The sequence below is a fragment of the Xiphophorus hellerii genome, chromosome 8 (assembly GCF_003331165.1).
Source record: "Xiphophorus hellerii strain 12219 chromosome 8, Xiphophorus_hellerii-4.1, whole genome shotgun sequence".
Lineage (NCBI taxonomy): Eukaryota > Metazoa > Chordata > Actinopteri > Cyprinodontiformes > Poeciliidae > Xiphophorus > Xiphophorus hellerii.
This window is the reverse complement of record NC_045679.1, coordinates 23,974,330-23,999,828: the sequence shown is the minus strand read 5'-3', so window position 1 is coordinate 23,999,828 and position 25,499 is coordinate 23,974,330. Positions and strand designations below refer to the sequence as shown.

The 25,499-nt window shown below is 39.8% G+C and overlaps 1 protein-coding gene across 4 annotated transcripts in view; it reads left to right on the top strand.

The window, feature by feature from the left end:
* Positions 1-22,901, top strand: part of tnca (tenascin Ca) — a 64,586-nt gene extending 41,685 nt beyond the window's left edge. For 2 of the 4 annotated variants that reach the window (XM_032569041.1, XM_032569042.1), the window contains 12 exons: positions 13,169-13,441; positions 13,663-13,785; positions 14,522-14,665; positions 14,759-14,878; positions 14,975-15,118; positions 15,229-15,359; positions 18,500-18,638; positions 18,967-19,118; positions 19,262-19,358; positions 19,447-19,608; positions 21,403-21,566; positions 22,311-22,901. In XM_032569041.1, coding sequence (XP_032424932.1) covers positions 13,169-13,441; positions 13,663-13,785; positions 14,522-14,665; positions 14,759-14,878; positions 14,975-15,118; positions 15,229-15,359; positions 18,500-18,638; positions 18,967-19,118; positions 19,262-19,358; positions 19,447-19,608; positions 21,403-21,566; positions 22,311-22,421 — 1,760 coding nt within the window. In that variant the 3' untranslated portion in view covers positions 22,422-22,901. Of the gene's footprint in view, positions 1-1,022; positions 1,296-8,976; positions 9,253-9,334; positions 9,608-10,946; positions 11,262-13,168; positions 13,442-13,662; positions 13,786-14,521; positions 14,666-14,758; positions 14,879-14,974; positions 15,119-15,228; positions 15,360-18,499; positions 18,639-18,966; positions 19,119-19,261; positions 19,359-19,446; positions 19,609-21,402; positions 21,567-22,310 lie in introns of all 4 variants that reach the window. The other 2 variants (XM_032569040.1, XM_032569043.1) reach the window with 2 other exon arrangements.
* The last annotated feature ends 2,598 nt before the right edge of the window (positions 22,902-25,499 follow it).

The window sequence follows — 25,499 nt, the reverse complement described above, 5'->3', positions numbered from 1 at the left end:
ATACTTGCATCGTGGTCAGGTCTGTCGCTGATGTGCTACAGTGATTGCAAAAGCAAAAACCAGTAACTCACTCTCCCCGACCCCCCTCCCGCTCATTTTACCCCTTCAACCTCACCCACCCGACTCCGTTACCATTTCAATCCATCCGTCAACCTTCATTCAGTGTGTCATTGATTAACCTTGAGCAATCATTTGCCCATGTGCTCCGGAGCTCACGGCATGTGTGAGTATTCATCTCAGCTGAACTCTGTGAGTCTGTGGGAATGAAAGTGAGGTAGTTTTTTTTGTTTGTTTGTTTTTGAACATCAAAAATAAATATCCTCATTTCCTTTTGAACCACTAGGTGGCAAATCATTAAATCTTCTTTCTGTTATCAAGGTAAAAAAAAATAATAAAAAAGCTAAAGAGGCTAACCATATTCTGCCGCCTTGTTTAACACCAAGTGCATGTTTGCACTAAGTTGTCTACCTGCATGTAAAATATAAACATTATTAGTAGGTGAAACATTTGTTCCGCATGTTGTGACAATATGTCCATAACAAAAGTGAAGTGCTGCATGATCGAGTAGTGCTCCGCAGGCATGAACCCTTCATTAACCACATTGACAGCATTAAAAACAAATACTTTGGTTAGACTTTTACAACAGTAGATTTCAGCGATGTGAGCACAGGCTTTCTGAAATACTTGTCCTGAAATTAATTGATGCTTGTAAGTATTAATCCTTTTCGAAAGAGCTAGTAGGTGTACTTTGTGTTCGATCCAAGCTGCAATTTAACTACTGGTGCAGAATGTTCAGTTAGTATCTATGCAGATACATGCATGTAACTTTTACTTAGCTGCTCCCACTGTCAGGTATTGCTTTTGGTTAATGGTGAGCATTCTGTACACCTTTTTTTTTCTTTTTTTAATTCTTTTAACAATAAGTCAATGGAAGCATTTGCTAATAACACTTGAGATGTGTTTCTGATGTATTCGTTTTACAGATTGACTGACACATTTCTAACTGTGGTTTCTTTCTTCAGTTATTACACCAGTGGTTGGCAAACTGTATGTCTCAAACTTAACGTCCGAAAGCTTTACGATCCATTGGAACAGCACTGACAGGCAGTTTGATGGTTTTGTTCTGGAGATAATTGACTCAGACTGGCTCATGGAGCTGAAGGAGTACAACATTTCTCAAAATGTATTGGCCCATGATGTCACAGGGCTCAGGCCCAGCACTGATTACATAGCCTACCTCTATGGGACGTACAAGGGATCTCGAACACGACCTGTCAGTATTGTTGCATCAACAGGTATTTGGACTTCAAGTACTTTAAAATGTCACAGAAAGTTAGGAAGTTAGGTTTTTCTTTTGTTTTAGTGTCAAAGTGACAGACAACTTTTGGAAAAATCACGTTTCCCTGACTGTCGTGCGAAAACTAGGAACACCTTTAAACAATAACTTCATACTTGATTAATCAATTTTACCACCTTTGATCTGTCATTAAAACTGAATAATTTTAGTGAGAGATTAAAAATACCTTCTGCCCATCTGGGAAGGGTTATAAGGCCATTCCTACTATTAAAAAAATGAGGATCATTATATGCTAGCTTTGGACAAAACGTTTGGCTCTTTTCCTCTTTAATCTTGCCCGGGATCTTCCGAGTCCTTGGCGAGTGACGCTCTCCGTGCAGCGACGTGCAGCGACCGCGTGCTGGTAAAACGAAACAACGACAAAGCGTGTTGACGTCACAGATCACAGAGTTTAATCTCATACAAAGCAATGAACAACAAAGCTGCAGAGGAACAGAGATATGCATTTTTCATAAGAATTAAGACACACAAGGGAAGACAAACGAACACATAAGACAGACAAAGGCGCCCACGTGGAGAAAAGATGGTAAAAAAACCTCTCTTGGCTTGCTGACTTGTACTTTTTTTAATGAAAGAGGTGTTTCCCTATTTAATATATGCAGTCAAGGCGTTCCGTTCTTTGACCAATCAGAAACTCCCTCAACACCCAGAGATCCTGGGACTCCCCCTATCTCAGCTCCGATGTCTGGCTTTTATCTAAGTCAAAGGGCGGACGACTTCGTCCTGGGCCGCGCCAGGTACGGGGAGAGGCGCCAAAGAGTCTGTAACTCCTATCAGAGTGTAAATTTTATAGCTTTGTGTCTGTCAGCGGGGGAGGAAAAAAGGCCCTGCTTTGGCCTGCTTCTTCAGCTGAATTCCCAAATGTTCAACAGAAAACTATTCCAAATTAAAGTGTTGGCTATACCTTTACACATGTCGTGGATTAGCTATATTAAGCACCAAACAATAATTATTTTCTTTACAGTTCCCCCTTTTGAGGTCTTCAAAAAGACCTCAATAAAAATTGATTAAGCCTTCTAATGCAGAACCAAAACTATGTATTAAAAAAATAAAACAAAACAAAAAATAGAAAACAAAAGGTTGACGTAGCCTAATTATATACAGTTCCCCCTTTTCAAACAAAACCCAAGGGTAAAAACGACTCATCCTTACAGAAATATAAAATCATAAAACAAAAACACAGGATAAACAAAACCCAAAGTGCACAATGAAAAATGAAAAAATAAAACAGGGACATACATAGTAAAATTAGTAAGAAATGCTCTGCAACTTAAAAGACAACATTCACCACCCAAGTACAACCTGTCAAATGAGAAAGACACAAAATTACAATCTGTTGCTCGTCTTTTTCTGTTTTTTTTTTTGTTTTTTTAAATGTCCATCGACAGTCTCTCAAAAAATATGAAGTCTTCGTCAAGAAATGTTCAAAAATTGCGCGCAAAAAACGAAACGAAAGTCCTTTCCAGAGTTCTCAACGAACGAAAAACACGCAATAAAGATTAATGTCGATGATGATCCTCTTGTAGCCTGATCTTCTTCGACTGGAAACCTCAAGAAACGACCTGTCACAGGTCATTAAACAGACATTTTGTGTTCAACATGAATTTCATTAGCCTCAGAAACACAATTACCACATTCTTTAATATCATCTTCATTACAGTCAGCATAATCAAACGATGGTTTCACCTAAAAATAAATTTGTTTTGTTATTTTCCATCCAGGGAAATTATTTTAATCCTTTTTATCAAAGAACGCAGACTTTGAAGGAGACCACATCCGCAGGGCACCAGGAAACCAGCTGCAAAACTATAATGACAAAACAGAGATCAGATTTATCCAAAGGCATCATTCATTTGTGTAATTCAACACAAACATCTTCAATTCACTTTGTGTTCAAGTGAATCCTCCAACGCTCGTGGCTCTGTGGCTGTTATCTTCGAAATAAGTGTGAAGCCGCTTCTCCAAGCAGCCCCACCCCCGCCTCGCATGACACAGCTTGTATGACAGAGTCCAGAGTCCTGGAGCTCCGAGCTCCAGGGCAGTCTGTGTGTAAAACCATGAGCAACACATCACGTGAAACCTTATCTCCTACTCTGTCCAGTTCTGTTCATCAAATGGTGGATGTGATCCCTTCAATTTACGTTTCTATTATAATATACTATAGCTCCTAACCGATGGAAAACACCAAAACCCTGTAATCATTTGCTTCAAAAGACATGTTTCCAAAGTAACGTTTTGCCAGAATATCAAACAAATGCAGATCTTTTCTTAAAGCAATCTTGTAAAAATAGGATCAAACAAACGAAACAAAACAAACACAAAAACTTAAAAATGTAGTTGTAAAGCTTACATTTACCATCAAAATGAATAACAATGTGAATTAAACAGTCCAGTTTAAATTACTTTCATAGAACAAACTAGATCTTATTGGTTATCTGTGTAAATCATTTTACATGCGTTCCTTAAACAAAATTCAAAAGTTAGACTTGGAGAAATTATAATGAAACAAATCCAGACATTTTCAAAATACACCAATTGTACCTAGGCTTATACTTGTCGTCGAATTTAAAGTTTTATTCAAAATCGTTTTAAATGGATGTAAATCAAAACAAAAATCAAGTTTAGAAAAAAATCATTATAATCCCACCTGTGTACGTTTCCTGATTAATGATAACTTTAATCAATGACAGATTCTTCAAAACATTTCTTAAAACATTCATGCTCCATTAAATTAATGCTCTGAAAATGGCTGACACAATAATATTTTAATTTCTATAATTATTTTCCCAAGTTAATTAACCAAAATATGCTCCATTATCACTATAAATTTATCTATTGTATCAACATACCTTAGCCCATTGTCAGAAAATCTTTTAATGGAGAACAACTCAAATCCATTTAAAATAAGCACATATCAGACATATTCTTCAAAAGTTTTGTTTAAGTAATAAGTGTTTCAGTAATCTAATTAAGTAATATAAAAATAACCCATAACATATTCTCCCTCTGTATGATACATTACTGGCTGATGTATCATCAGTACCTAATATGTTAACTAACGATGTTGATTAAACAGGGTCATTATTTTACTGAGAAATTCTACCCAATACCGCCCCGTCCTAACAGGCAAACTGTCAAAACAAACAGAACAATTTATTGTAGCATGCTTTAAACCTTCAAGATTATTATGTTCAAAAAACATTTCACATTACAGTTTCAAAACTCAGTATTCAATTTAACTCTCATGATTATCAAATAATTCGTTGTAGAAACTTCTCAAAAATTTTCAGCAGTGTTTGACAAAACGTGTTTACCAATTAAAAACTCAGTGAAGGTTATGCATAAACCAGGCAGAGAGACGTTGAAAAAGGAAAAAAAAAAAAAAAATTCAAAATATATTCTTAAGAAAATCCAAAAATGATAAATTTTGACAAATACTGGTCAGAATATTACCAAATCAACAAATGAAAGAAATTAAACTGAAGACTGAATTTCCCCCTCCCCCTTTCGAACGGGTCAAGAGGAAACTGGTAACTCAAAAGAAAGAAATTAATTTGGTAGATTTAACAAAATATAAAGAACTGACACAAATAGCCAAATAAAAAATCAGACTAATGTAAAGAAATGTAAAGATTAAAATCCTAAATTACTCACTACTTAATATATAAAGTAATATGAAAGGAAAACAGAAAATCATTACCAAGAGTGTCTGTGTGTGACAGGCGACTCAGTGTTTCGATGCTACAAACTTATATTTTACATTTTCCAGGAGGTAGTTTAAACGATGGGAGAGAAAATTATTTGCCTTACAGTTGTTTGTTCTTTTCTGCTGAGCTGCTGTGAGCAGAGGTTGCTTTGTACTTAAAATTAGTGATATACAAAAAGGTTTCACATGTTAATTAGTTGAATCTAGTGGGGGTAGAAATTACAGCACAGCTGTAGCTTGTTCTCCCGTGCTGAACTTCTGTGAATGGGGGTTGAAACTCCTCCCTGAGCTCCATTATTCTCATATCTTAAATAAACATACTTGTCGCTTCTTCTTGTTTTGTTCTATGTATTTATTTTACTTAATTTTCTTATTTTATTTTATTCGAAGCCCTCTCGTCTGTCTATAGGCAGTATTGAATCATCTCGTATTACAGTTTAATATTGATTCTCTACAATAGTTCCATATAATCTTTTTTATTTATTAACCAATAAGTTATTTCAAACTTAATGTTATCCTTCAACAACAAATCTTGTAAATTTTAGCAAACTTTTCTATATTTAACCAATTTCTATTTAACAAGAGAGTGACTTCTAATTTATCCTGTCTAATTATCCGTAAGTCCTGTAGATTTAACAATATTTTATCTATCTTAAAGTTTTGGTCTGTTTGAAAAAGACTGATTGTGAAAATATCTAGAGTCAGTTGTATATTGCAGTTTGTTGTTATCTGAACAATTACCTCTTACAGTTAGAGCCTGTTTCTCTAAAAATCTTCGTTTTTTTTTTTTTATCCTCAACTCATGAAAAAAATCCTATTTTACTCATTGTATGTTATTCCATTTTCCTACTACCTTCACAGCCTTAGAAGGAATAATTAACATTATATCCACTATTCAGTTCTCAAGTCTATATAAATTTTTATTTAATTTATTTCATAGCTGTACCTAATCAGTTATGTATTTATCTATTTATCCATTCAGCATATTTATGTATTTAACTATTAATTTGCCAAGACAGCATTTCTAGAATCCTCTGTGACCTAATTTTCTTGGCTTATTCTTTCTTTCGTTATTTATTTATTCATTTATTTAACCGTAGAACCCATATTGTAATTTCAATTTGTTCAGATAATGTATTTTATCAAGATTCTATCCTTTAATCACCTTCCAAACTGTACACTGCAGGTCACAGTTACTGCTGTTATTGTTTAATTTTAAGTAGTTAGTTCAATTTAACACAGAGGATGTTTGTAAAAACTAGAAATTTTGCACCATCAAACAGCACTGAGAAAAATTCAGTAGTTATATGACATAAAATACCAAATGGTATTTTATCTCCAATCACACACTCTGTCAAACCAACATGAATTATAACACAAACAAAAACACACAACACATTACAGAAAACACAAAACACACACATCTGGCCAGGTTTTATAGTCAGTCAAAATTTCATCAGTCCCCAAGTGTCAGTCTGTGGTCATTATTCTATCAAATTTTACTGTAATTTATATCAATTTTACTAAAGTTTATATGAAATTTACTGAAGCTTCAGAAATTGTCCAATGTTTTATTAACATATTTTCATGTGTCAATTTAATTAATTTTAAAATCCAATCGTCAGGAACCTTTTAATTCCCCGTGCACGTTTAAAAAGAGAGACATCTCAAAGTTATGTAAAAATCAAACCACAACCAATAATTTTGTTTTCTGGTACCAGTTTTATTTACTTATCTCTTATTTTATTTATTTATTTATTTTTAAACTAAACGACCACGTGTTCGCCATCGTTCTACTTTCCCCGTTAAGACTCTTCAACGAACCCCTAGCGTATAGCACGTGTCGCAACTCAGTGTCCATAATAACTTCACAATAAAACGCAGCAAAATCAATGCAAATTCACACACACAGCGCTATCCAAACAACTTAACACTCTGCTGAAACACACAGCCAGCCCGAACTCGTGCACGCGCACACACACGGACACGCAGACACACATACGCACACACAAAACTCTGAGGAGAAACAGCGCACTTCCACGGCAGCCGGCACACAAAGCAGCACACACAGAGAGAACACAAACACGTTTTCAGACAAACGTAACAGACAGACGGGGAAAAATAAAATGCCGGCCAAAAAATAAAAAATGCACCATATCAAAGCCTACCGCAGGCCGTTTATAAAGTCTACCGCAGACTATTTGTCAAAGCTTCCCGCAAGCTATTTTTAAAGTGTGCCAAACACTAATACTTGATTCCTTAACAGTCTACCTCAGACTATTGTCAAAGCTTCCCGCAAGCCATTTTTTAAAGTGTCCCACACACTGAATAAACCTACCCCAGGTTATTTCAAAATACACAATTCCTAAATTTCTTTCTTTAAGGAGCACAGCCATGGGTCTCCAGGGAAAAAGACATAAACTTAAGAAAACCCAGCTTTTACAACTGAGGGAGCGCAAAATCCTCAGTCTGAACCCGCTACGGTCCGCTGTACATGCGTATTTCCATACAGTGTACCACACACTCAAAGCCTACCGCAGGCTATCGTTAAATTCCAATTATAACTAACAACAGACTATTTTAAGAGCAAAACTATCCACCCTTGCAGCTCCGAAACTCCGCGTGGCTGCGCACAACAAAAGAGTAATTAAAAAACGTCTTACCGCACCAGCCGGACGGATCGATCAGGGAGAGACCGCCACCCGCCAAGATTCCAGAACCGGACGAAGCCCCCAAATATTAAAAAATGAGGATCATTATATGCTAGCTTTGGACAAAACGTTTGGCTCTTTTCCTCTTTAATCTTGCCCGGGATCTTCCGAGTCCTTGGCGAGTGACGCTCTCCGTGCAGCGACGTGCAGCGACCGCGTGCTGGTAAAACGAAACAACGACAAAGCGTGTTGACGTCACAGATCACAGAGTTTAATCTCATACAAAGCAATGAACAACAAAGCTGCAGAGGAACAGAGATATGCATTTTTCATAAGAATTAAGACACACAAGGGAAGACAAACGAACACATAAGACAGACAAAGGCGCCCACGTGGAGAAAAGATGGTAAAAAAACCTCTCTTGGCTTGCTGACTTGTACTTTTTTTAATGAAAGAGGTGTTTCCCTATTTAATATATGCAGTCAAGGCGTTCCGTTCTTTGACCAATCAGAAACTCCCTCAACACCCAGAGATCCTGGGACTCCCCCTATCTCAGCTCCGATGTCTGGCTTTTATCTAAGTCAAAGGGCGGACGACTTCGTCCTGGGCCGCGCCAGGTACGGGGAGAGGCGCCAAAGAGTCTGTAACTCCTATCAGAGTGTAAATTTTATAGCTTTGTGTCTGTCAGCGGGGGAGGAAAAAAGGCCCTGCTTTGGCCTGCTTCTTCAGCTGAATTCCCAAATGTTCAACAGAAAACTATTCCAAATTAAAGTGTTGGCTATACCTTTACACATGTCGTGGATTAGCTATATTAAGCACCAAACAATAATTATTTTCTTTACACTACCCAAACTTTAGTTCGTCTGACAGTGACAAAGAAGGTTTACACCTGAAGATAATTTAAAAGTTCAAAATATTTTCTAGATTACCTAGAAGTGAAAGTCCCATCAAATACTGAACAAACTAATCTATGTTTCAAAGAGATGTAAGGCATGTCAAGCAACTCCAAAACTAGCTCTTGCTTGTGAAGGTGTTCCTGCAAGCGATTCAATTATGGTGTGTGCTTAGTTTTTTCTTGGGTATATTGACGATCATGGGAAACTGACTGTATTTTCCAAAAGTTGCTTCGATTGTATCTTACTAAGTTAAGTAGAAATCTGAAGTAGTTCAGTAGGTCTTTAGGCATGAAATTTTAAGAAAGAGACCAGCACAAGCTTCTAACGTCATTGAATGTGTACTATATTTTTTTTTCTCCCCTATAGCTGAGGAGCCCGATTTGTCCAATCTAGTTGTTTCCAACGTTACCTCAGACAGATTCTCTCTGTCATGGCGAACGAGAGAGAAGGCCTTTGATACGTTTGTAGTCGAAGTCAGAGAGTCTGCTTTGCCGTCGCAGGCGATGGGGCGCACTCTGCCCGGAGATGTTCGCGCCACAGTAATGGTGGGGCTCAAAGCGAACACGAGCTACGATATAAAGCTTTACGCCAGTAAAGGCGGCAGGCAGAACACACAGCCTCTCCTGGCTGTAGCTACTACAGGTATCCCAGTAACACTGCACTGTATTGGACGGTATATGTGCTCCGGACAAAGTAACTCAAAACACATTCTTCTCTTGTTCAGAGGACGTCCCGCAGTTGGGGCCGATAGTTGCTTCGTCTGCTAACCCCCATTACCTCAGCTTGTACTGGGACACATTGTCTGGCCACTTTGATGGCTTTGTTGTCCAGGTTAGTGACTCGGAGCAGCAGTCTGACACGTTGGAGTTCAGGCTGCCCGGTGAAGCCCGTAACATTACAATCCCTAACCTGATGGATGACACGGGCTATGATATCGAAGTGTACGGTATTTCTCATGGCCGTCGCACTCCGTCTATGTTCGTCCATGCTGTCACAGGTACTACGTATTTTACTGATATCCATTACTTTAAGAACTTTTCTAAAGTTTGGTTGAATTAAAAAATGCACTCAGAGCCAAATGGGCATGCATCACCAGCAGCAGTATATTTCTTCTTATACGTAGATGCTGTCTTTAGGTGTCCCTTGCCGCCATCATGAAGGCTGGCACAGCATTGTTGTATGGTTGGACTAAAAACCGTGAACACTTGAGACCCCCTCTATACATTAACACACACAGTGGAAAACATCTTAGCGCTACCAAAGAAGCTAATATTTACAGTCTTTTGGGGTACCGCCAATCAGATCCAAGAAAGTTAAATGGTTCTTCTAGATTGGGTGCTTTGGAGATACCGGTCAATAGCATGTCACGTAGGATTGCTCCCAGGCTTATCAGCCTCTCAAGCTGCATTTTCTTTCAAATATTTTAGGTATACTCTACAAACAAAAACAAGTATAGGCCAGGATTTTCACAATTAACTTGTATAGGCAGGGTTCCGCTGTGATTACTTATGTTTTGTCTTTTTACTTCAGACTAAAAATCAAGCGTAGATACCAAGATGTTCAAAGTTTCTGCTGTAGATTTTGTATTTTCAAAGCTAAAATGGCACGATGAACACCGTAGTCATTATGGCGTATAGTTGCAACTGGACAATCACAAGGTAACTTGACGTAAAGTACCTCGTTTCATCAACTTGACTCCTCTCTAAAAGAAAATAGGCATATTGTCACCTTCCTAAAGTAATAGCCTACGTCATTTTTTGGCTAAAAAGAGTTGATTATTCCATTATTTTAGGAAGGTGATAATATTAAGCTACAATAGAAAGCTTTCCACACCAAACAAATGCATGAAAGTCAAATGCATTTGATTAGCAAGAAACTGAAGACCCACTGATGCATTTGTTTTTAATCAGTAGTATGCTGAATGGCTTCAGGTTTACAGTGATAGTAGAGAGGCGGTAAATGCTATATGCTATAAAATAATGTGATTATGGCAAAACCATTTTTGTGCACAATCTACGTTGTTGAGTTTATTTTGCCCACTTTTATACTCAGCTTCTTCTAATTTTATGTCTAGATAAACAGCTTTTTGTATTCCTTTCAAATTAAACAATATGATGCATGTCACATTTTATTTTAGGGTGTTGTTGACTGATAGAAACTGAAAATATTGCACGTTTAATGCATATTTAACCTTTTTTTAAGATACTATGGCACACACTTGAAAGAACTGACGATGTATTTGCTTTTGCAACCACTGCATACATCATACTCCCTAAATGAAATGTCATATCCCCTCCAACCAATCCCCTTCCCCCCACACTCCACTTCCTTCCCAGCTCCTTTACCTAAAGTGGAAAACTTGACCATATCCAACGTAACCCCCTACGGTTTCAGAGCATCCTGGGAAGTGAGGCAGCAGCCACCGCCGCAGCAGGAGGAGTTATCCCCCTCTGGTGGCGGTTTTAGCCACTTTCACATAGTGGTGACAGATTCAGGCTGGCTGCTGGAGCCTCAGGAGTTCACCGTGCCAGGAGACCAGAGTCACCTGGACATCTGGGGCCTCATCACCGGCATTGGCTATGAGGTCAAGCTAACCGGCGTGTCTGAGTCGGGGCTTCTCTCTCGGCCCCTGACTACGGTGGCTGTGACAGGTATTGCTTACAGTGCGCTGAGAGGCCCTTCGTCTTACTTAACGCTTCTGGGGTTTTTTGTTTTGTTTCAGCTGCCATATAAACTTATCTCTCAAGATCCAATTAGGAAGTTTCACTATCGCAACATGATGTATTCATCTTGATCATGATTAAAATCTTCGGACCGAAGAATAAATTCCAAGTGTTCACATTTGGTGCTGGTGGATTATAGCCAGGTAGTAGTTACAGCTTTAAAGGCAGTAAGAAGAAAATGGAGCTAAAGACAAATAAAAAACAGTAATCGATTAAAAATAAAGTAGGACTCAAGTTATTGAAACTGTATTTAAATGCTTGTGAACGGGCATTTCATCAGGTCATCAAATGGCTTTCATGTCATTTCATGTCATGCATTCACAATGTTGTAACCCCCCCTGAAAAGGCAGAAGGCCTTTCTGTCTTTGAACATGGCTGGATTTCTCAATGGGACAACGATGGAGTCCACAACACCCGTCTGGTGAAGAACTTCCCCTGCCTAGGAGAATAACATCCCGCATATCCTCGGATCTAAACCCCAGTGAAAATGTTTAGGGATGGATGGGAATAAATGTCGGTGCCAGACCGATGATGTCCTTCATGAAACCATCTTCACTAGTAACTAGCAGACTACTGGAAGCACTTGCATCAACCAAGTTTAAACTAACTTTCCAAATTTAAAGGGGCAGTACAGTAGTTTTCCAGCCACATGGTGCCATTTCGCAGCACAATCAAGCCATTATGTTACCTTCAGTTGTTATAAAAATGCTATATGTCAAAAATGACTAAAGAAATTTGACTTCATAATTTAATGCCTTGAAATTGGGCCTCTGTCTCTTTAAGAAACTCCACCTTCAGGAAGTCATCACAACATGGCTCCTCTATTAACCCTTTAACAACGTTTTTACCAGCGTTTCACTGATAAGTAGCTCATAAAATGAGCTCAACAGATACACAGTAGCTAATTGGCTAATTGCTGAAGGTTAGTCTGAAGCAACACTCCATGTATGTTTCTGATGAGGGAATAACATTATATGTAACATAATGCAAAGCTCAAAAAAGTATGTCACTTTTAATCGATTGCTTGCTTTACTTGCTTAGTTTCGCTCGATGTTGAAGCCCAACATCCAACCTGGTTACAATCCATCAGTGTGGAATGTGAACGCCTGTAACTCTTTCCCATGTTTGAAGATTTCAGTCAGGGATGCACCATGTTTTATATGGTGAAGCTTCACCTTCTTCAACCTTCTTCTTTTTAACCCCATCTCTCATTTATAGTGGAACTATTTCTCCTCTTTTCCTTTATTTCAAGCCTTCTCTCGGTCTCCAGCTGCATCGGCATAAAGAAGAGACACGGAACGCCTCTGGGTTTCGACTTTCCTTCAAAATATGAGCCAGCATATTAGCTTGGTTTCATATTTTGCCATGTGTTTTCCTTCACGTTGTAAATTCGCAGATGCTACCTTGCTGTTGACCTCTGCTGCCACTTTGTAGCTCAGGTTAAAAAAAAAAACTTTTCTAAAAAAAATGCAGGAAAACACTGATAAATCAACAGACTCTCTGAGCATGAATTTGTCTGTTGATTTAAGCCTTTTAAATAAATAGTTTTATAGTCTTTGATGTGCGCTGAATGAATCCAGTTTGCATGGGGGACTCGTCTCGACCGACACTCTGACGTCAATAAACAACTACAAGAAAATCCTCTCATCGTCATCTTCTTCTTCTTCTTGTACTGTATGTGCTTCCTGGGTCGTCTTCGGACTGATTTAGACTAACGGATACTTGAGCAGGCTGGATCATAAACCTTCTACTTTCCCTGATATCTGACCTCTTCCACAATGATCACTGTTGCCAAAAACCCATTGCTGCCCGTTCCTGTTTCCTTGTCTAACCAGAGGCAGAGCCGGAAGTGGATCAGCTCTTCATTTCGGACATCACGGCCGACGGCTTCCGCCTGTCGTGGACGGCCAACGAAGACCAGTTTGACAGATTTGTGATCAAAATAAGAGACAGTAAAAGATTAGCTCATCCGCAGGAGTACAACATCCGCGGCAGTGAGCGAACAAAGGTCATAACTGGGCTCATGAGTGGCACCGAGTATGAGTTTGAGCTCTACGGCCTCACGTTGGACCAGCGATCCCAGCCTATAACGGGGGTTGCTCAGACAGGTATATGGAAAAAAAAGAAAAAAAGCTGCTGTGTCACATTTTCAGACTAACTCTCCTTTCTTTCTAGGCGTTGTTTTAGCGCAATGATATGACAATTCCACTAATCATCTTTGATCCTCTGGTTCAGGCCAATCATGTCGCATGGAATTCGGTCTAATGGGTTCCTGACATTTTCCTCACAAGAATTCACCATCTGTGCTTTCACTTTTGCGCTCCGCTAGGTCTGAGTGCGCCGAGAGGACTGCATTTCACCGAGGTGACGGACTCCACGGCTGTAGTTCACTGGTCCATTCCACGTTTTCCGGTGGATAACTACAGGATCACCTACGTGCCCTTTGAAGGAGGTAAAACTGATGTCAGGGTCGTAGTTTTCTGATGGTTGAAGTTCACTGCGCAGTGGTAGTTAGTTGTGTTTAATGTACAGCAAAAATCACATGAATTAGTCAGAAGCAGAATACAGCAGATTTTGTTGTGTGCAGAAACAACTTGAAACTTTCTAGATGTTCATTTTTTGTTTTTGTATTTTTTATATGCAATAAGTTTGACAATTCAACTCAGCTTGAGACTACGTAGCTGTAGAGATAAGTGGTTCTTTTGCAGAACAGCACCAGAACCCAACAGTGCTCTCCTGAGACGTGGCTGACCAATGACTTGATCATTTTTAGCATTTACAGACTTGGTTTGCTGCAGGTTTTCCCAAGTAGTTTATGTTCTTTAGTTTTGTATCTTTGTTTTTGACTCACTGATAGATGCTTTTAAGGTTTTTTTTTGTGTTTTTTTTTTACATGATTACTTTGTACCATTGAAGTTTTGCTTGACTGGTACAAGCAAAACTTGACCTATTGTTAGTTTCAGATTAGGATTAGTAAATTGGATCTCATTCAACATGCCTACTATCCACTATGTGACGTGTTTTAGTTTCCAAGAGTTGCTCTTCTAAAGCTTGACCTCTGTAATCTCCAGCTCCAGACGTTTTAAAGTGAGTTGCAGCACATAGTAGTGCTGGAAGTGCAAATAAAAAAAAAGCAGTGTGATCTGTCACCATGGCACCGTTGTTTGTTTGTTCCCTGTCTTTCCCAGGAAGCCCATTGATCGTGACGGCGGACGGCGGCGTATCTGAGATGGTGCTGATCAATATGTTTCCCGGAAAGACGTACCAAGTGACGCTGAGTTCCCTGAAGGGTCTGGAGGAGAGTGAGCCCAGCACCGGCACGGTTACCACAGGTTGGATTTCATCTGTTCCTAGAATTTTCCGATCTTGTTGTCGAGACATTAGTAAATAAAAAAAAGCATGTTTTTCTTGTGTGTGTCCTCCAGCTTTGGACAGTCCGCGAGGTCTGACTGTCATCAACGTCACGGACACGTCGGCTCTGCTGCTGTGGCAGCCATCTGTAGCCACTGTCGACGGCTACGTCATCACCTGCAGCGCCGACGCAGGTGATTTTCTCACTCAGAAGTCCACTGAAAACCTTCCTGATTGACACAGCATTTCGATCTCTTTGACTGGACTGTGCCATTTGGTTTTCGCCCCAGTGTCCCCAGTGGTGGAGCATGTTTCTGGGAACATAGTGGAGTTCCAGATGAACACATTGGTTCCAGGAACTCTCTACACGGTTGGGGTTTATGGTGTGAAAGAAGCTCAGAGGAGTGCGTCCACTGTTACTAAATTCTCCACGGGTAAGTCAGGCAACACAGAGGAAGAAATATTTACTGACTTTTTGTGCATGGCAGCTTTCCAGAACGATTATTCTAAACATTACTGTGATTTAAAAAAACAATTTTTTTAGACGTGGATCCTCCTCGCGACCTGATGGCTATTAACGTTCAAACGGACAGCGCCACTCTGACATGGCAACCCCCTACCGCTGCCGTCTCTGGCTATGTGCTAACCTTCGTCTCTTCTGATGGTGCAATCAGAGTATGTACACTTTTAAATCGCTTACTTTTACTGCTTCAGTTTTCCCGCTAGAAATTTGCATTGGGTGTTTTAGCCAAATGATATGCAGGCATAATTTCAATAAACATAGTTTCATCTGACAAGAACAGGTCCGAAGATCAGAATGATTGAGTGTTATTTTTCGTCGGTCATGTTTACCTCCATGCAGAGTTTGGTAGTAACTAGTTACATCTAGTTGGGTAATGAATACTTTTACTACACTGTACTTTATACTTTTACTTGAGTAAAATAAAGTGTTGCTACTCTTAGTTGAGTAAAATTTCTGGACTCTACCCCACTGTAAAATTCACCAGGAACAAACACACACCTGCAGTTTTTGTTACAGTTTCACAAGTTTTATATTGAAAGAAACTGATTTAGAAAATGTTTCTTTTGTCCGATTTTGTTATTTTGCAGTTACGTTATTTATATGAATAATTTTCATTTGACTTCTTAAAAATGCCAACATTTACACATAACTTTCTATTTTCACAAATCTGATGATGTGATATTTGAATATTAAATGATTGATGTTTTGATCAGTTACTCAGTTCTTCATGAGCCTTTTTACCAAAACTTTTTTACTTGAGTAATTTCTTGGATGACTACCTTTCACTTCTACTCAAGTAAAAATATGTTGAAGTAGAGGAATTTTTGGGTACTTTACCCACGTCTACCTCTAAGGAAACAAGTGCTATCATCACTACTTTGCGTAAGAAAGGTACAACATGTGAGAAAACGTCTGTAAGTAAGACTGCACCCAAATCAACTAGTAATCAAACCATCAAGGACTTCGAAGAGAGAGTTGCTGTGACGAGACTATCCAACATAGTCCAGCAAATTCCAAGTTTTGACCAAGGGATTGAGTTCACCCCAGTGCAGAGCTTGGTCAGAAATGGCAGGAGGAATGTTTTAAGTGGTTTTGTAAGAAAGACACGTCTGGATGATTGCCTGGTATCATTAAGGGCAACAAATGAGCAAATTAGTTCCAAGACAAACACCAAGCTCAGACTGACATTTTGCTGGATTGGACTCCAAAGGATTGCTTGGGACATTAGGAAAAAGGACTGTCCTGATGAAGAAAAGGCAAGACACTCACAGGTCCTGTGCCAAGCTGACAGTGAAGCCTCTGGAGGCCATTCAAGTGTAGACCAAGAGATTTCACAATCTCCCCAAAAATCACAAACCAAGAATGAATGATGAATGGTGTCAAGTCTTCCAAAAGCAACTTTTCCCAATGATTAAGCAGCTGTTGATGAGCAATGCTTTTTCCATCAAGACAAAGGAACGTGTCATGAGGCATAAATAAGGGCGCCTTCACACCAGAGGCCTTTGGACCAACTTAAACAAGCCAGAGATTTTGTTATCAGATAGTCTGCTTCATTTGGGCAGGTCGGACAACTCATCCGACCTCTGGAGTGACCCAAAAAATAAAACTCTGGACCCTACAAAACATTTGAAAGTATAGGGAATAATCCGCAAAGCAAAAGCTGTGGGAAGAGCACTTTACGTCATACTATATGTTACCTAGTCTTCAATCTGGTTTTGAAGGTTGTGAATGACCTTTGTCTAATCTCTTGAGAGGAAGCAATTCACCAACTAGTGAAGAAACCTAAATTAGAACAGGCCTTTTTCTTGCATCTGTTTCTTTTTTCTTAACTTAGCCAAAAAAAACTGTGATGTCTGTTCTAGATCATGGTGACCTTGTATACATGCATGCTTCCTCTCAGTGTCTGCATATGTTAGATTCAGTCTATAATAGTGCTCTTTGATTTGTAGTAAATCTCAAAAGTTCTTACACAACACTGTTTTTAATGTGAGAGGTTGGACTGGTCTCCTCTGTCCACTAGCAAACTAAGCCACTATAATTACATTTACAAAGTAATTGATGGAGTTCTACCAGCTAAGCTACATCAGTCAAAAGACTACAAGTTGCTACTCTCTTCGCTTATAGAACATCTAACTTCTCAAGATCTGGACTTAGCCTGGTAAACACCTGCGCCTTGTTTTACATTTTTCATCATACAAAGGATTGGTACCCTTGGCTTTTGAGAAATGACTGCTAATTTAACACGATCGCTAACATTTGGCTGTGACTTATGTAATGCACCAGCCGGACCGAGAAGGAAGCTACGCTATGAAGATTACTGGAAATTACGTGCGCTGTAAACAACCATCACCCACTGCAAAGAGAGAAGTGCTGAGTCGAACAAGATGGCTGCCAGTGAGTGGGGCAAAGACATCTTTGCCAGCAGTGACATGTCTTAAACATTCCTCTTACTCTGACTTCAATTGCTCGATATTTGGTAGAATGGCCAACATGGACTGAATGGCCATTGGCAAACTACATCCATAGGCAGACTCCAATTCTAAAACGGTGTAGGAAATCAACGTCATTGATTTTCCTTCTGTTCGATGATCGATCGGTTGAAATTCTACTGGAGAAATGCAAGTCAATGCGAGAAAGCCCAGATGAAGCAGTGAAGGGTGAGGAGAATCGAGCAGAATTGTGTAGGAAGGCCAAAGCCAGGCTTGTCTGGTTTGAACTGAAGAAGAACTCTTTTCAATATCCCTACCTGCCTAAAATCAATTAAATCAACGAGCTGGTCTCTCTGAACATCTTGAAAGGGTTTTTAAAAGTTTTGGAAATAAGTACATCTTGTAGACACTTCTAGAACCTTTTGTTATTGTATGCATCATATAAGAGTCTTTCTTAGTGATGGTTTCCTAGTGAAATTATGGTGAAATATAAAAAGAGAAACTGAACCAAGACATGTTTTATTGTCCATGTGAAAACGTTTAAACTGCTCGCTGCCTTGTCTCCTGCTTACATTGGGCAGCTTTTTCTGATAGCTCCCCAAGCTAGCATCTGTTGAAACTTCATGACAAAGGTTTGAAGGGTGTGAGTCACTTTAAAAAGCATAGCGTGAAAAGAAACCAAGCCAAACAAAGGTGGTCCTTCCTCCCCACAAAACTCTCCCGGTGTGAAACTGGCCTAGGTGGAAACCTGTCAGATTTTACAGCCAGGAAAACTCCAAATCTGAAAACATTTGGCCACAACTGCAGCAACAACCGTCAGTTAATTTAGATTTTTTATTTTTTATTTTTTTTTGTCACTGCAGGAGGTAATGCTAAGCCCGACAGCGTCGTCTTACAGCATGTCTCAGCTCACTGCCTCGACAGAGTACAGTGTCCGCCTTCAGGCCATCTCCGGAGGTCAGAGGAGTCGCTACATAACCACCACCTTTTCCACCAGTAAAGGTAAGAAAACCTCTCGGTATTTGCATCCATCACTAAAAGTCACCTTTTAATGTGAATTTTGTCGGCACCGAAGGCTCTGATTACTGGTTACGCAACATTCCAGATGGGTTTCTAATGCTAATTCCAGCAAAAGCAGATTACCTCTGCCTATTTTTCCTTTTCCCCAAACTACTCAGATGGAAAAACCTTCTCTTTTTTTTAACCTTCTTTACTTTCTTTCTTTCCAAAAGTCATTCCCACTCATGACCCTGAATATTGTGGGATGGATTTCTTGAAGATAAAGTGCTTCTATCTTTCTCTGATGTCTTTCAAACATGTGGCGTTCCAGCTGGACAGATGTACGCTCGCCCCCGGGACTGCGCTCAGATTCTGTCGAATGGGGAGACCACCTCTGGTCTGTACACCGTCTACATAGGAGGAGAGGAGAGCCAGCCCGTTCAGGTTTACTGTGACATGACCACAGATGGCGGAGGATGGTTGGTGAGGAAGCACTTTCACACCACAAGATCACACAGAATAGGCTAGCCGCTATGCAGCACCTGTTTTTCTGATGATGTATGATAGACAGACCCGGAGAGACCTTAGCTGTTTTTGTGGCACTCATGAAAGCCAGTACTCCTCAGGTTTTCCTCAGGCGCCAGAACGGAAAGCTGGAATTCTTCAGGAACTGGAAGAGCTACACAGCTGGCTTCGGGAACATGAGTGATGAGTTCTGGCTGGGTAAGAGAATTCCCCTTCTGGCATCCGTCACTCTCCTCCGTCCCCCACACACCTTCTGACATACGCTCCTTTTAAACTTGGCCTACAGGTCTCTCCAACCTCCAGAAAATCACGTCTCTGGGACATTACGAGCTGAGGGTGGACTTGCGAGATATCGGAGAGTCGGCCTACGCGCAGTATGACAAGTTCACGCTTGCCGAGCCGAGAACACGATACAAAGTCTACTTAGGAGCTTATAGTGGAACAGCAGGTACGCAACAGTCCAAAGTTAATCTGAAGTTTAAATCCTCGTCATTTACAGTGGGTGGCGGGAATTTACCCTCCATTTGAGCTTTTCCACATGTTGTTATTGGGATTTTATCAGATGCACAAACAGGAGTGCGTGGTTTTGAAATTCATGGGAAAATGGCACATGGTTTCCATTTCATTTTTTTTCCCCTAAAGCAAAGAAAGCTGAAAAAGCATGCAATACATTTTTATAGAGTGGACACTCAGCAGATCATAAATGGAAAAACTTTACCACAGATTCTCAATTGGATGCAGATCTGGACTTTGACTGGGTCATTGTATGTTAAGAATATGCTTTGATTGAGGGAGTATTTAAAGCTGCTGCTGTTTGATTTAAATTGGTTTGCCCTTTGACAACAATTTGTGAATTGTAGAACTTTGAGCCACCAGTACCATCAGCTACACAAGGCAAAATGTCCTACTACCTATCTGCTTTTTGTTTAATAATGTCAATAAAGTGGGAAGGGTGATCTTACAAAGATTAGCGTTGCCACTTTTTAAGCTTTTCATTGCTGAACTTCAAATTGCTTTGATTCTGACTAAACAAGCTAGGGGTAAAATTCAATCTGGAAGGAAAATACTTTGGAACTGCATAAAAGCTACAGGATAACTCTGATAATTTGAAGTCAGAACAAAACCTCTTCCTAAAACTTATTTTAACCAACAGCACTGGAAACTTAAATGGCTTAATGTCTTCTAAAGCACTGAAAGGATCTTTCAGCTTCAAATCTTTTGTACTTTCATTTGGAACAGAGGCAGGCAGATGATTGTAGAGATGTCCAATCATCCTTTAAAATTCCCCACTACTCTAAATTGTGTGGCTCGTTTTAAAAGTACTAACTCTCTGACAGTGGTGTTTTGAGCATCAGTCCACTGCTTCTTGACACGTAATGTCAAGAAGCAGTGCTGTGGTTTTCTCATTTGGTGGTTCTATTGGTGTCAATATTCTATGACCTTCAGCAAACGCTCGAGTATTTTGGTGCAGAAGGCAGCCAGAGTGAACGTCAGCTTTTGTCTTAACCCCAAAAGAAAACGGTGCTTCCTGCAGGTCAGGGGTCAGTCTCTGCCTGAAGTATCTTGGAGTCTTGCTTACTAGTGAAGGTAGACTGGGAGGTGGAAAAGACATATCGTCTGGACACCGATCTGGTTAAAAAAAGAGCTCAATTTTGGGTACAAACTGCTTACATGAAGCTCCTCAGTGGAGAGGGTTTCTGGACTTTTCTCCTGGACCTGTTACCCCCATGGCCCAGTCCTGGAAAAGAGGAACACAATGGCAGTATAGGTAGATGTACAGATCCTAAGCATGCTTCTTCCCCTTTAGAGAGAGACATATTGTTCTTAGAGTTTGTAAAAGAGCCTGGGTACTTCATTTGTCGCAGTCTGGGGTTGTGAGGAAACATTTCTACTTTTTAACTTTAGTTTTTTTTATGCAGCAGAAGGTTATATTTACAGTAAAAAGAGCATCGGATACAGAAAAGTGGTGGGCACGTTTGCACCAACATATTAGTGTTATTTACCTTGTGAATTAGATGCTTACACATAGTCGATATTGAGCCCAAAATACATGTAAAAATAGACACCATGAGTTGGTGAATTGGGGCCTATGAGTCATGCGAAGGCACCTTTGCAAGAAAAGTCAAGTATTTCCAAGCATGTTGAACTCTTCCATTGATAAAAACTATTTGAAGCAAGTCAGTCCTTTGGAGTTGAATGTGTGGGACTCGTTATTATCGTCTTTTATTTGATGTGCTACCAGGCGACTCCATGTCCTACCATCAGGGCCGGCCCTTCTCCACCTACGACAACGATAACGACATCGCTGTGACCAACTGCGCCTTGTCCTACAAAGGTGCCTTCTGGTATAAAAACTGCCATCGTGTAAACCTCATGGGGAAATACGGTGACAGCAGTCACAGTAAGGTGTGTATTATGTTTTTTTTTTTACTCTTTGAAAAGCTGAGTTTGCTTGAAAAAGCTGTCTCGGCTTTTATGCTTATTTCAGTACTTCTGTAACTTTATTCCCTGATTAATGCAGTCCTGTCAATGGACCTATTTTTCTCATGATCTTAGTGTTTCTTTTCTCTTAGGAACTTTAAGTTAATGAACTACGCTGTTAGAAAATTACTGTTTTAAACAGTGCGTTTCACATTTTCTCACTTAAATGAAATGAAATGAACATCTAACTTTCCAGGTCAGTCAGGGTTGCTAAATGTCAGATTTATGAGTGAGAAAAGTTTGCCTTTTCTTCTGTTTGTTTTCATTTGCACAGAGTATTATGTATATTTCCTCAGTATTTGGTACCTTTTAAACTATGAGTTTGTTTCTTAAATGTCAAGAAGAAATGCCAAAATTACATAAAGTTTATCGGGAGCTCACAAATTCATGACATCTTCAGTTTAGGCTTTCTCAAATTATTTAAAAGCAGAGCAATATTAGTATGTCATTTTTTGACTATAAAGAAAAGTATTGCTGATGTAAGAATTCCTCTTTCTCATTATTTTGGATTTTTTAGGTCAGGTAATCCTCCTTGCCACCCCCCCAAAAAGTCAAATTTACTTTGATTTAATACAAAACAGTGAGGAAAAAAAGATTTGTGTCTCTCCACGGAGCGTATTTAATGATGTGTTAGCAGCTGTATTTATGGGTTTTTTTCTTTCTCCACAGGGGATAAACTGGTTCCACTGGAAGGGCCACGAACACTCGATCGAATTTGCAGAAATGAAGATTAGGCCAGCCAACTTCAATAACCTGGAGAGCAGAAAAAAGCGATCGTAAACTCCCGAGACAACCCCACTCCAGACCCTTCCACTCCTGCACCTTATAGTCTCCGAAGAGCGCCCCCTGGCTTTTGGAATCACTCTCTAAAACAACACACACACACAAACCAACACAGTGTGACTTACTGGAGTCCAGTTCGGACTTTTACAAAACAGTTCGGTAAAATCACATCAGCGACCCAGATTGGCAGTTAGTTCTCCTGGTGTGATTTCCTGTTGACCTGTTGTCTTTTTAAGAGTCCTGTAAATGAACAATAACGCCCCCTGCTGTATCCCAGTGACATTGTATATTGAATTAATTTTCAAATAAGCAACAAAAGAAAATTTCTTTTTGATCAGCATAAATTAAGTGTTTATTGTGAAACCACTCACCTTGGTGTTCGTATTTAAAATCTGATTTATTTTTTATTTTTCTTTGTTTGGAGAGAAAGCAGCATCCGGTGCTCTGTATACAAATAAAATGGTTTGATACGTGGGAGTGAGCTCTTGATTTTCCTGTTACGCTGCGTCTCCTCCAGCAGATGGCAGTGTTTACTCTATGTTCAAAAACTTCCCAACGGTGTCAGACGTAGAAGAGGATTTTTTTTTTTTTTACACACCAGCAACCGGAAAGTAGTATTTCTTATTCGGGTCTACAAGAGGGCTTAAGGCATTAAAAAGCTCTAGGATTTAATGTTAATTTAATCATGAATGTATTATTAATCCGCCTCTGTGCAGTTCGGTGAGACTGTTTCCCACTTTGACGATCCAGGTCTCATAAATTTAGATGCTTCAAAAGGAATGATTAATCACTGCAGAGGACATACATGAATTTGCATTAAGAAGTTTTCTTCTGTTTGCTATTAGAAATGCACAAAACTCGAGTTTAAACAGTTTTTTCACATCAGAGGCTTATTTGCTTCACATTAAAATATGTCAATTGCTACACGTATCAGTACATGCGTTTCAACTGACTATACTACTGCGCAAATTGGAGCTACAAAAATAAATTTGCTTAATGGAAACACAATAACTTGGGGGGGAGGGACTCATTTTTTCAATTAAAGGTTTACTCATGATGGCGGGTCTTTTCGGCTGTATCAAAATTAATGTATTTTGCAAAACTGCAATGGGAATTTTGTTTGAGAGTCACATGATCAACAATGTTCCAGTGCCAGTGTTGGTACTGGCGGAAAAGACGAAGAAGAAGACAACAGGAAGTGGTAGGAAGGATGATGCGCAGCATGTTTTTTAATGACCTATGGTGTGAACAAACTTATTCACTTGTGATTTTCGTAGCTTGTCTTATTTAATGGAAACACCACAATTTCAAAATATAATTTTTTTTTTTTTTGGTTTTTAATATTAGTGGAATATCAACAATGTTTTGCACACATTTGTAGTGAAAATGCAGCTACAGATGAAGCTTCAGCCTCGGTGAATAAAGTTAAAAGTACAGCAGGTTCTCATCCCCGTTCCAAAGTTTGTCGTTTATCTCTTCTCTTTTGCAACACGAGCCTGTTTTAGCAAACCACTCAAGGATTTTGCTAAATCGATACATTTTCTGCTGATTTCATCGAATCCACCCCACAGTACATTGGAGCAATGTGCAGATTTGGTGTTGGCCAATCTGTTCAAATCAGTCTTTTGTGACACAGTTTGGCTAAAAGTGATTGATTTGTGTCCTACTTCCACTTAAAAGTAGGTTGTCTCAGGTTTTCAGCTGTGGCCAGGTGTTAGAGTTTAGAATACCATAATGAACTATGGTTCTGTTTGGGCTTTTTTTCCTCTAGCACAGAGACGCCCAAAGTCGGTCCTTGAGGGCCGGCATCCTGCATGTTTTAGTTCCCTCCCCGGTTTAATGCACCTGGGTCAAATGATGGCTCGTTAGAAGGCCTAAGAAGAACGTTGACCTGCTGAAAAGGTTGTTGGTACTACCAGGGAGAGAACTAAAACGAGAGTGGTAAGACCGGACTCAAGTCTGGTCCGCCTAAAAACCTATGTCCAGGTTTGACTGAAGTGAGCTTGGACGGCCATGGTTTGGCAGGTTTGCAGTTGAACCGCACTCCTTGTTTTTTTTGTTTTTTTTTAGGTTATATTGGCTCTAGTGGCCTTCATTTGACAGTGAATTGACAGGAAAGAGGGTAATTAGAGAAGGGGGAAGACATGCGGCAAAGGTCGCCAGTCTGGGAATTGAACCTGCGACGGCCTCGTCGAGGACAAAGGCCTCCATATGTGGGTTGTGTTTAACCCCTGCGTCACCACAGCACCCGAAACCGCACTCTTTTTGCACAAAATGTTGACTCCAGCATGCATTATTTTCCCCCTCCACCTACTTTTGGTCCGCCACATAAAATCCCAATAAAATCTACTCTATTTTGTGGTTGTGACGGAACGTGAATTAGTTCAAGGGATTCCAGCGGTTTTGCGAGACCCTGCATCCCTCATTCGGTCCATCTGGTGAAACACTGACTGCTTAGTCACCAGCGGAGGAGTAACGGCTTCTGCTTAGTTATCAGCCTTTTCGCATGTTCGCAGAAACCCAGGAGGTTCAGCTGTCAGCTGGTTTTGGTTTTCAGAACATTGTGTTTGAACGCAACAAAGAGGAATGATGAGACATTGGACGTCTGCCGGCTCAGAGCTGGGAAATTTTCCATATTAACTTCAAGGTGTAGAAATAACTTCTGACCTGGATTCCTACCAGTGCATTCCGCCCCGGTCTAATTTCATCCAGAGATGTTTCTAAATGCAGGCAGCGCGAGTCAAGTGTCCTTCTAATAACGCTCAGCTGTAATGGCAATCAGAGCACTCAAGTAAATTCTGTACATCTTTTCAGGAACGGCGACACTTATTTTTCACGGTCAGGAGTCTATTTACACCAACTAGCCTGGAGGATGGCATGATGAGACATAATCTGTGCTTTTCATGGCTTGTAAGATGTAAAAAATGTTCTTATGTTTATTCTTAAACATCTGCTCTTATGAGACATCTTTAACTTGACTTTTAATTATTGTTCGATGTTTCCTTCTTGCAGAAACAGCATTTCGGGTTGCAGAGTCTTGCAAGGAGCAGATTCCACCTCTGTGATTTGCATAGG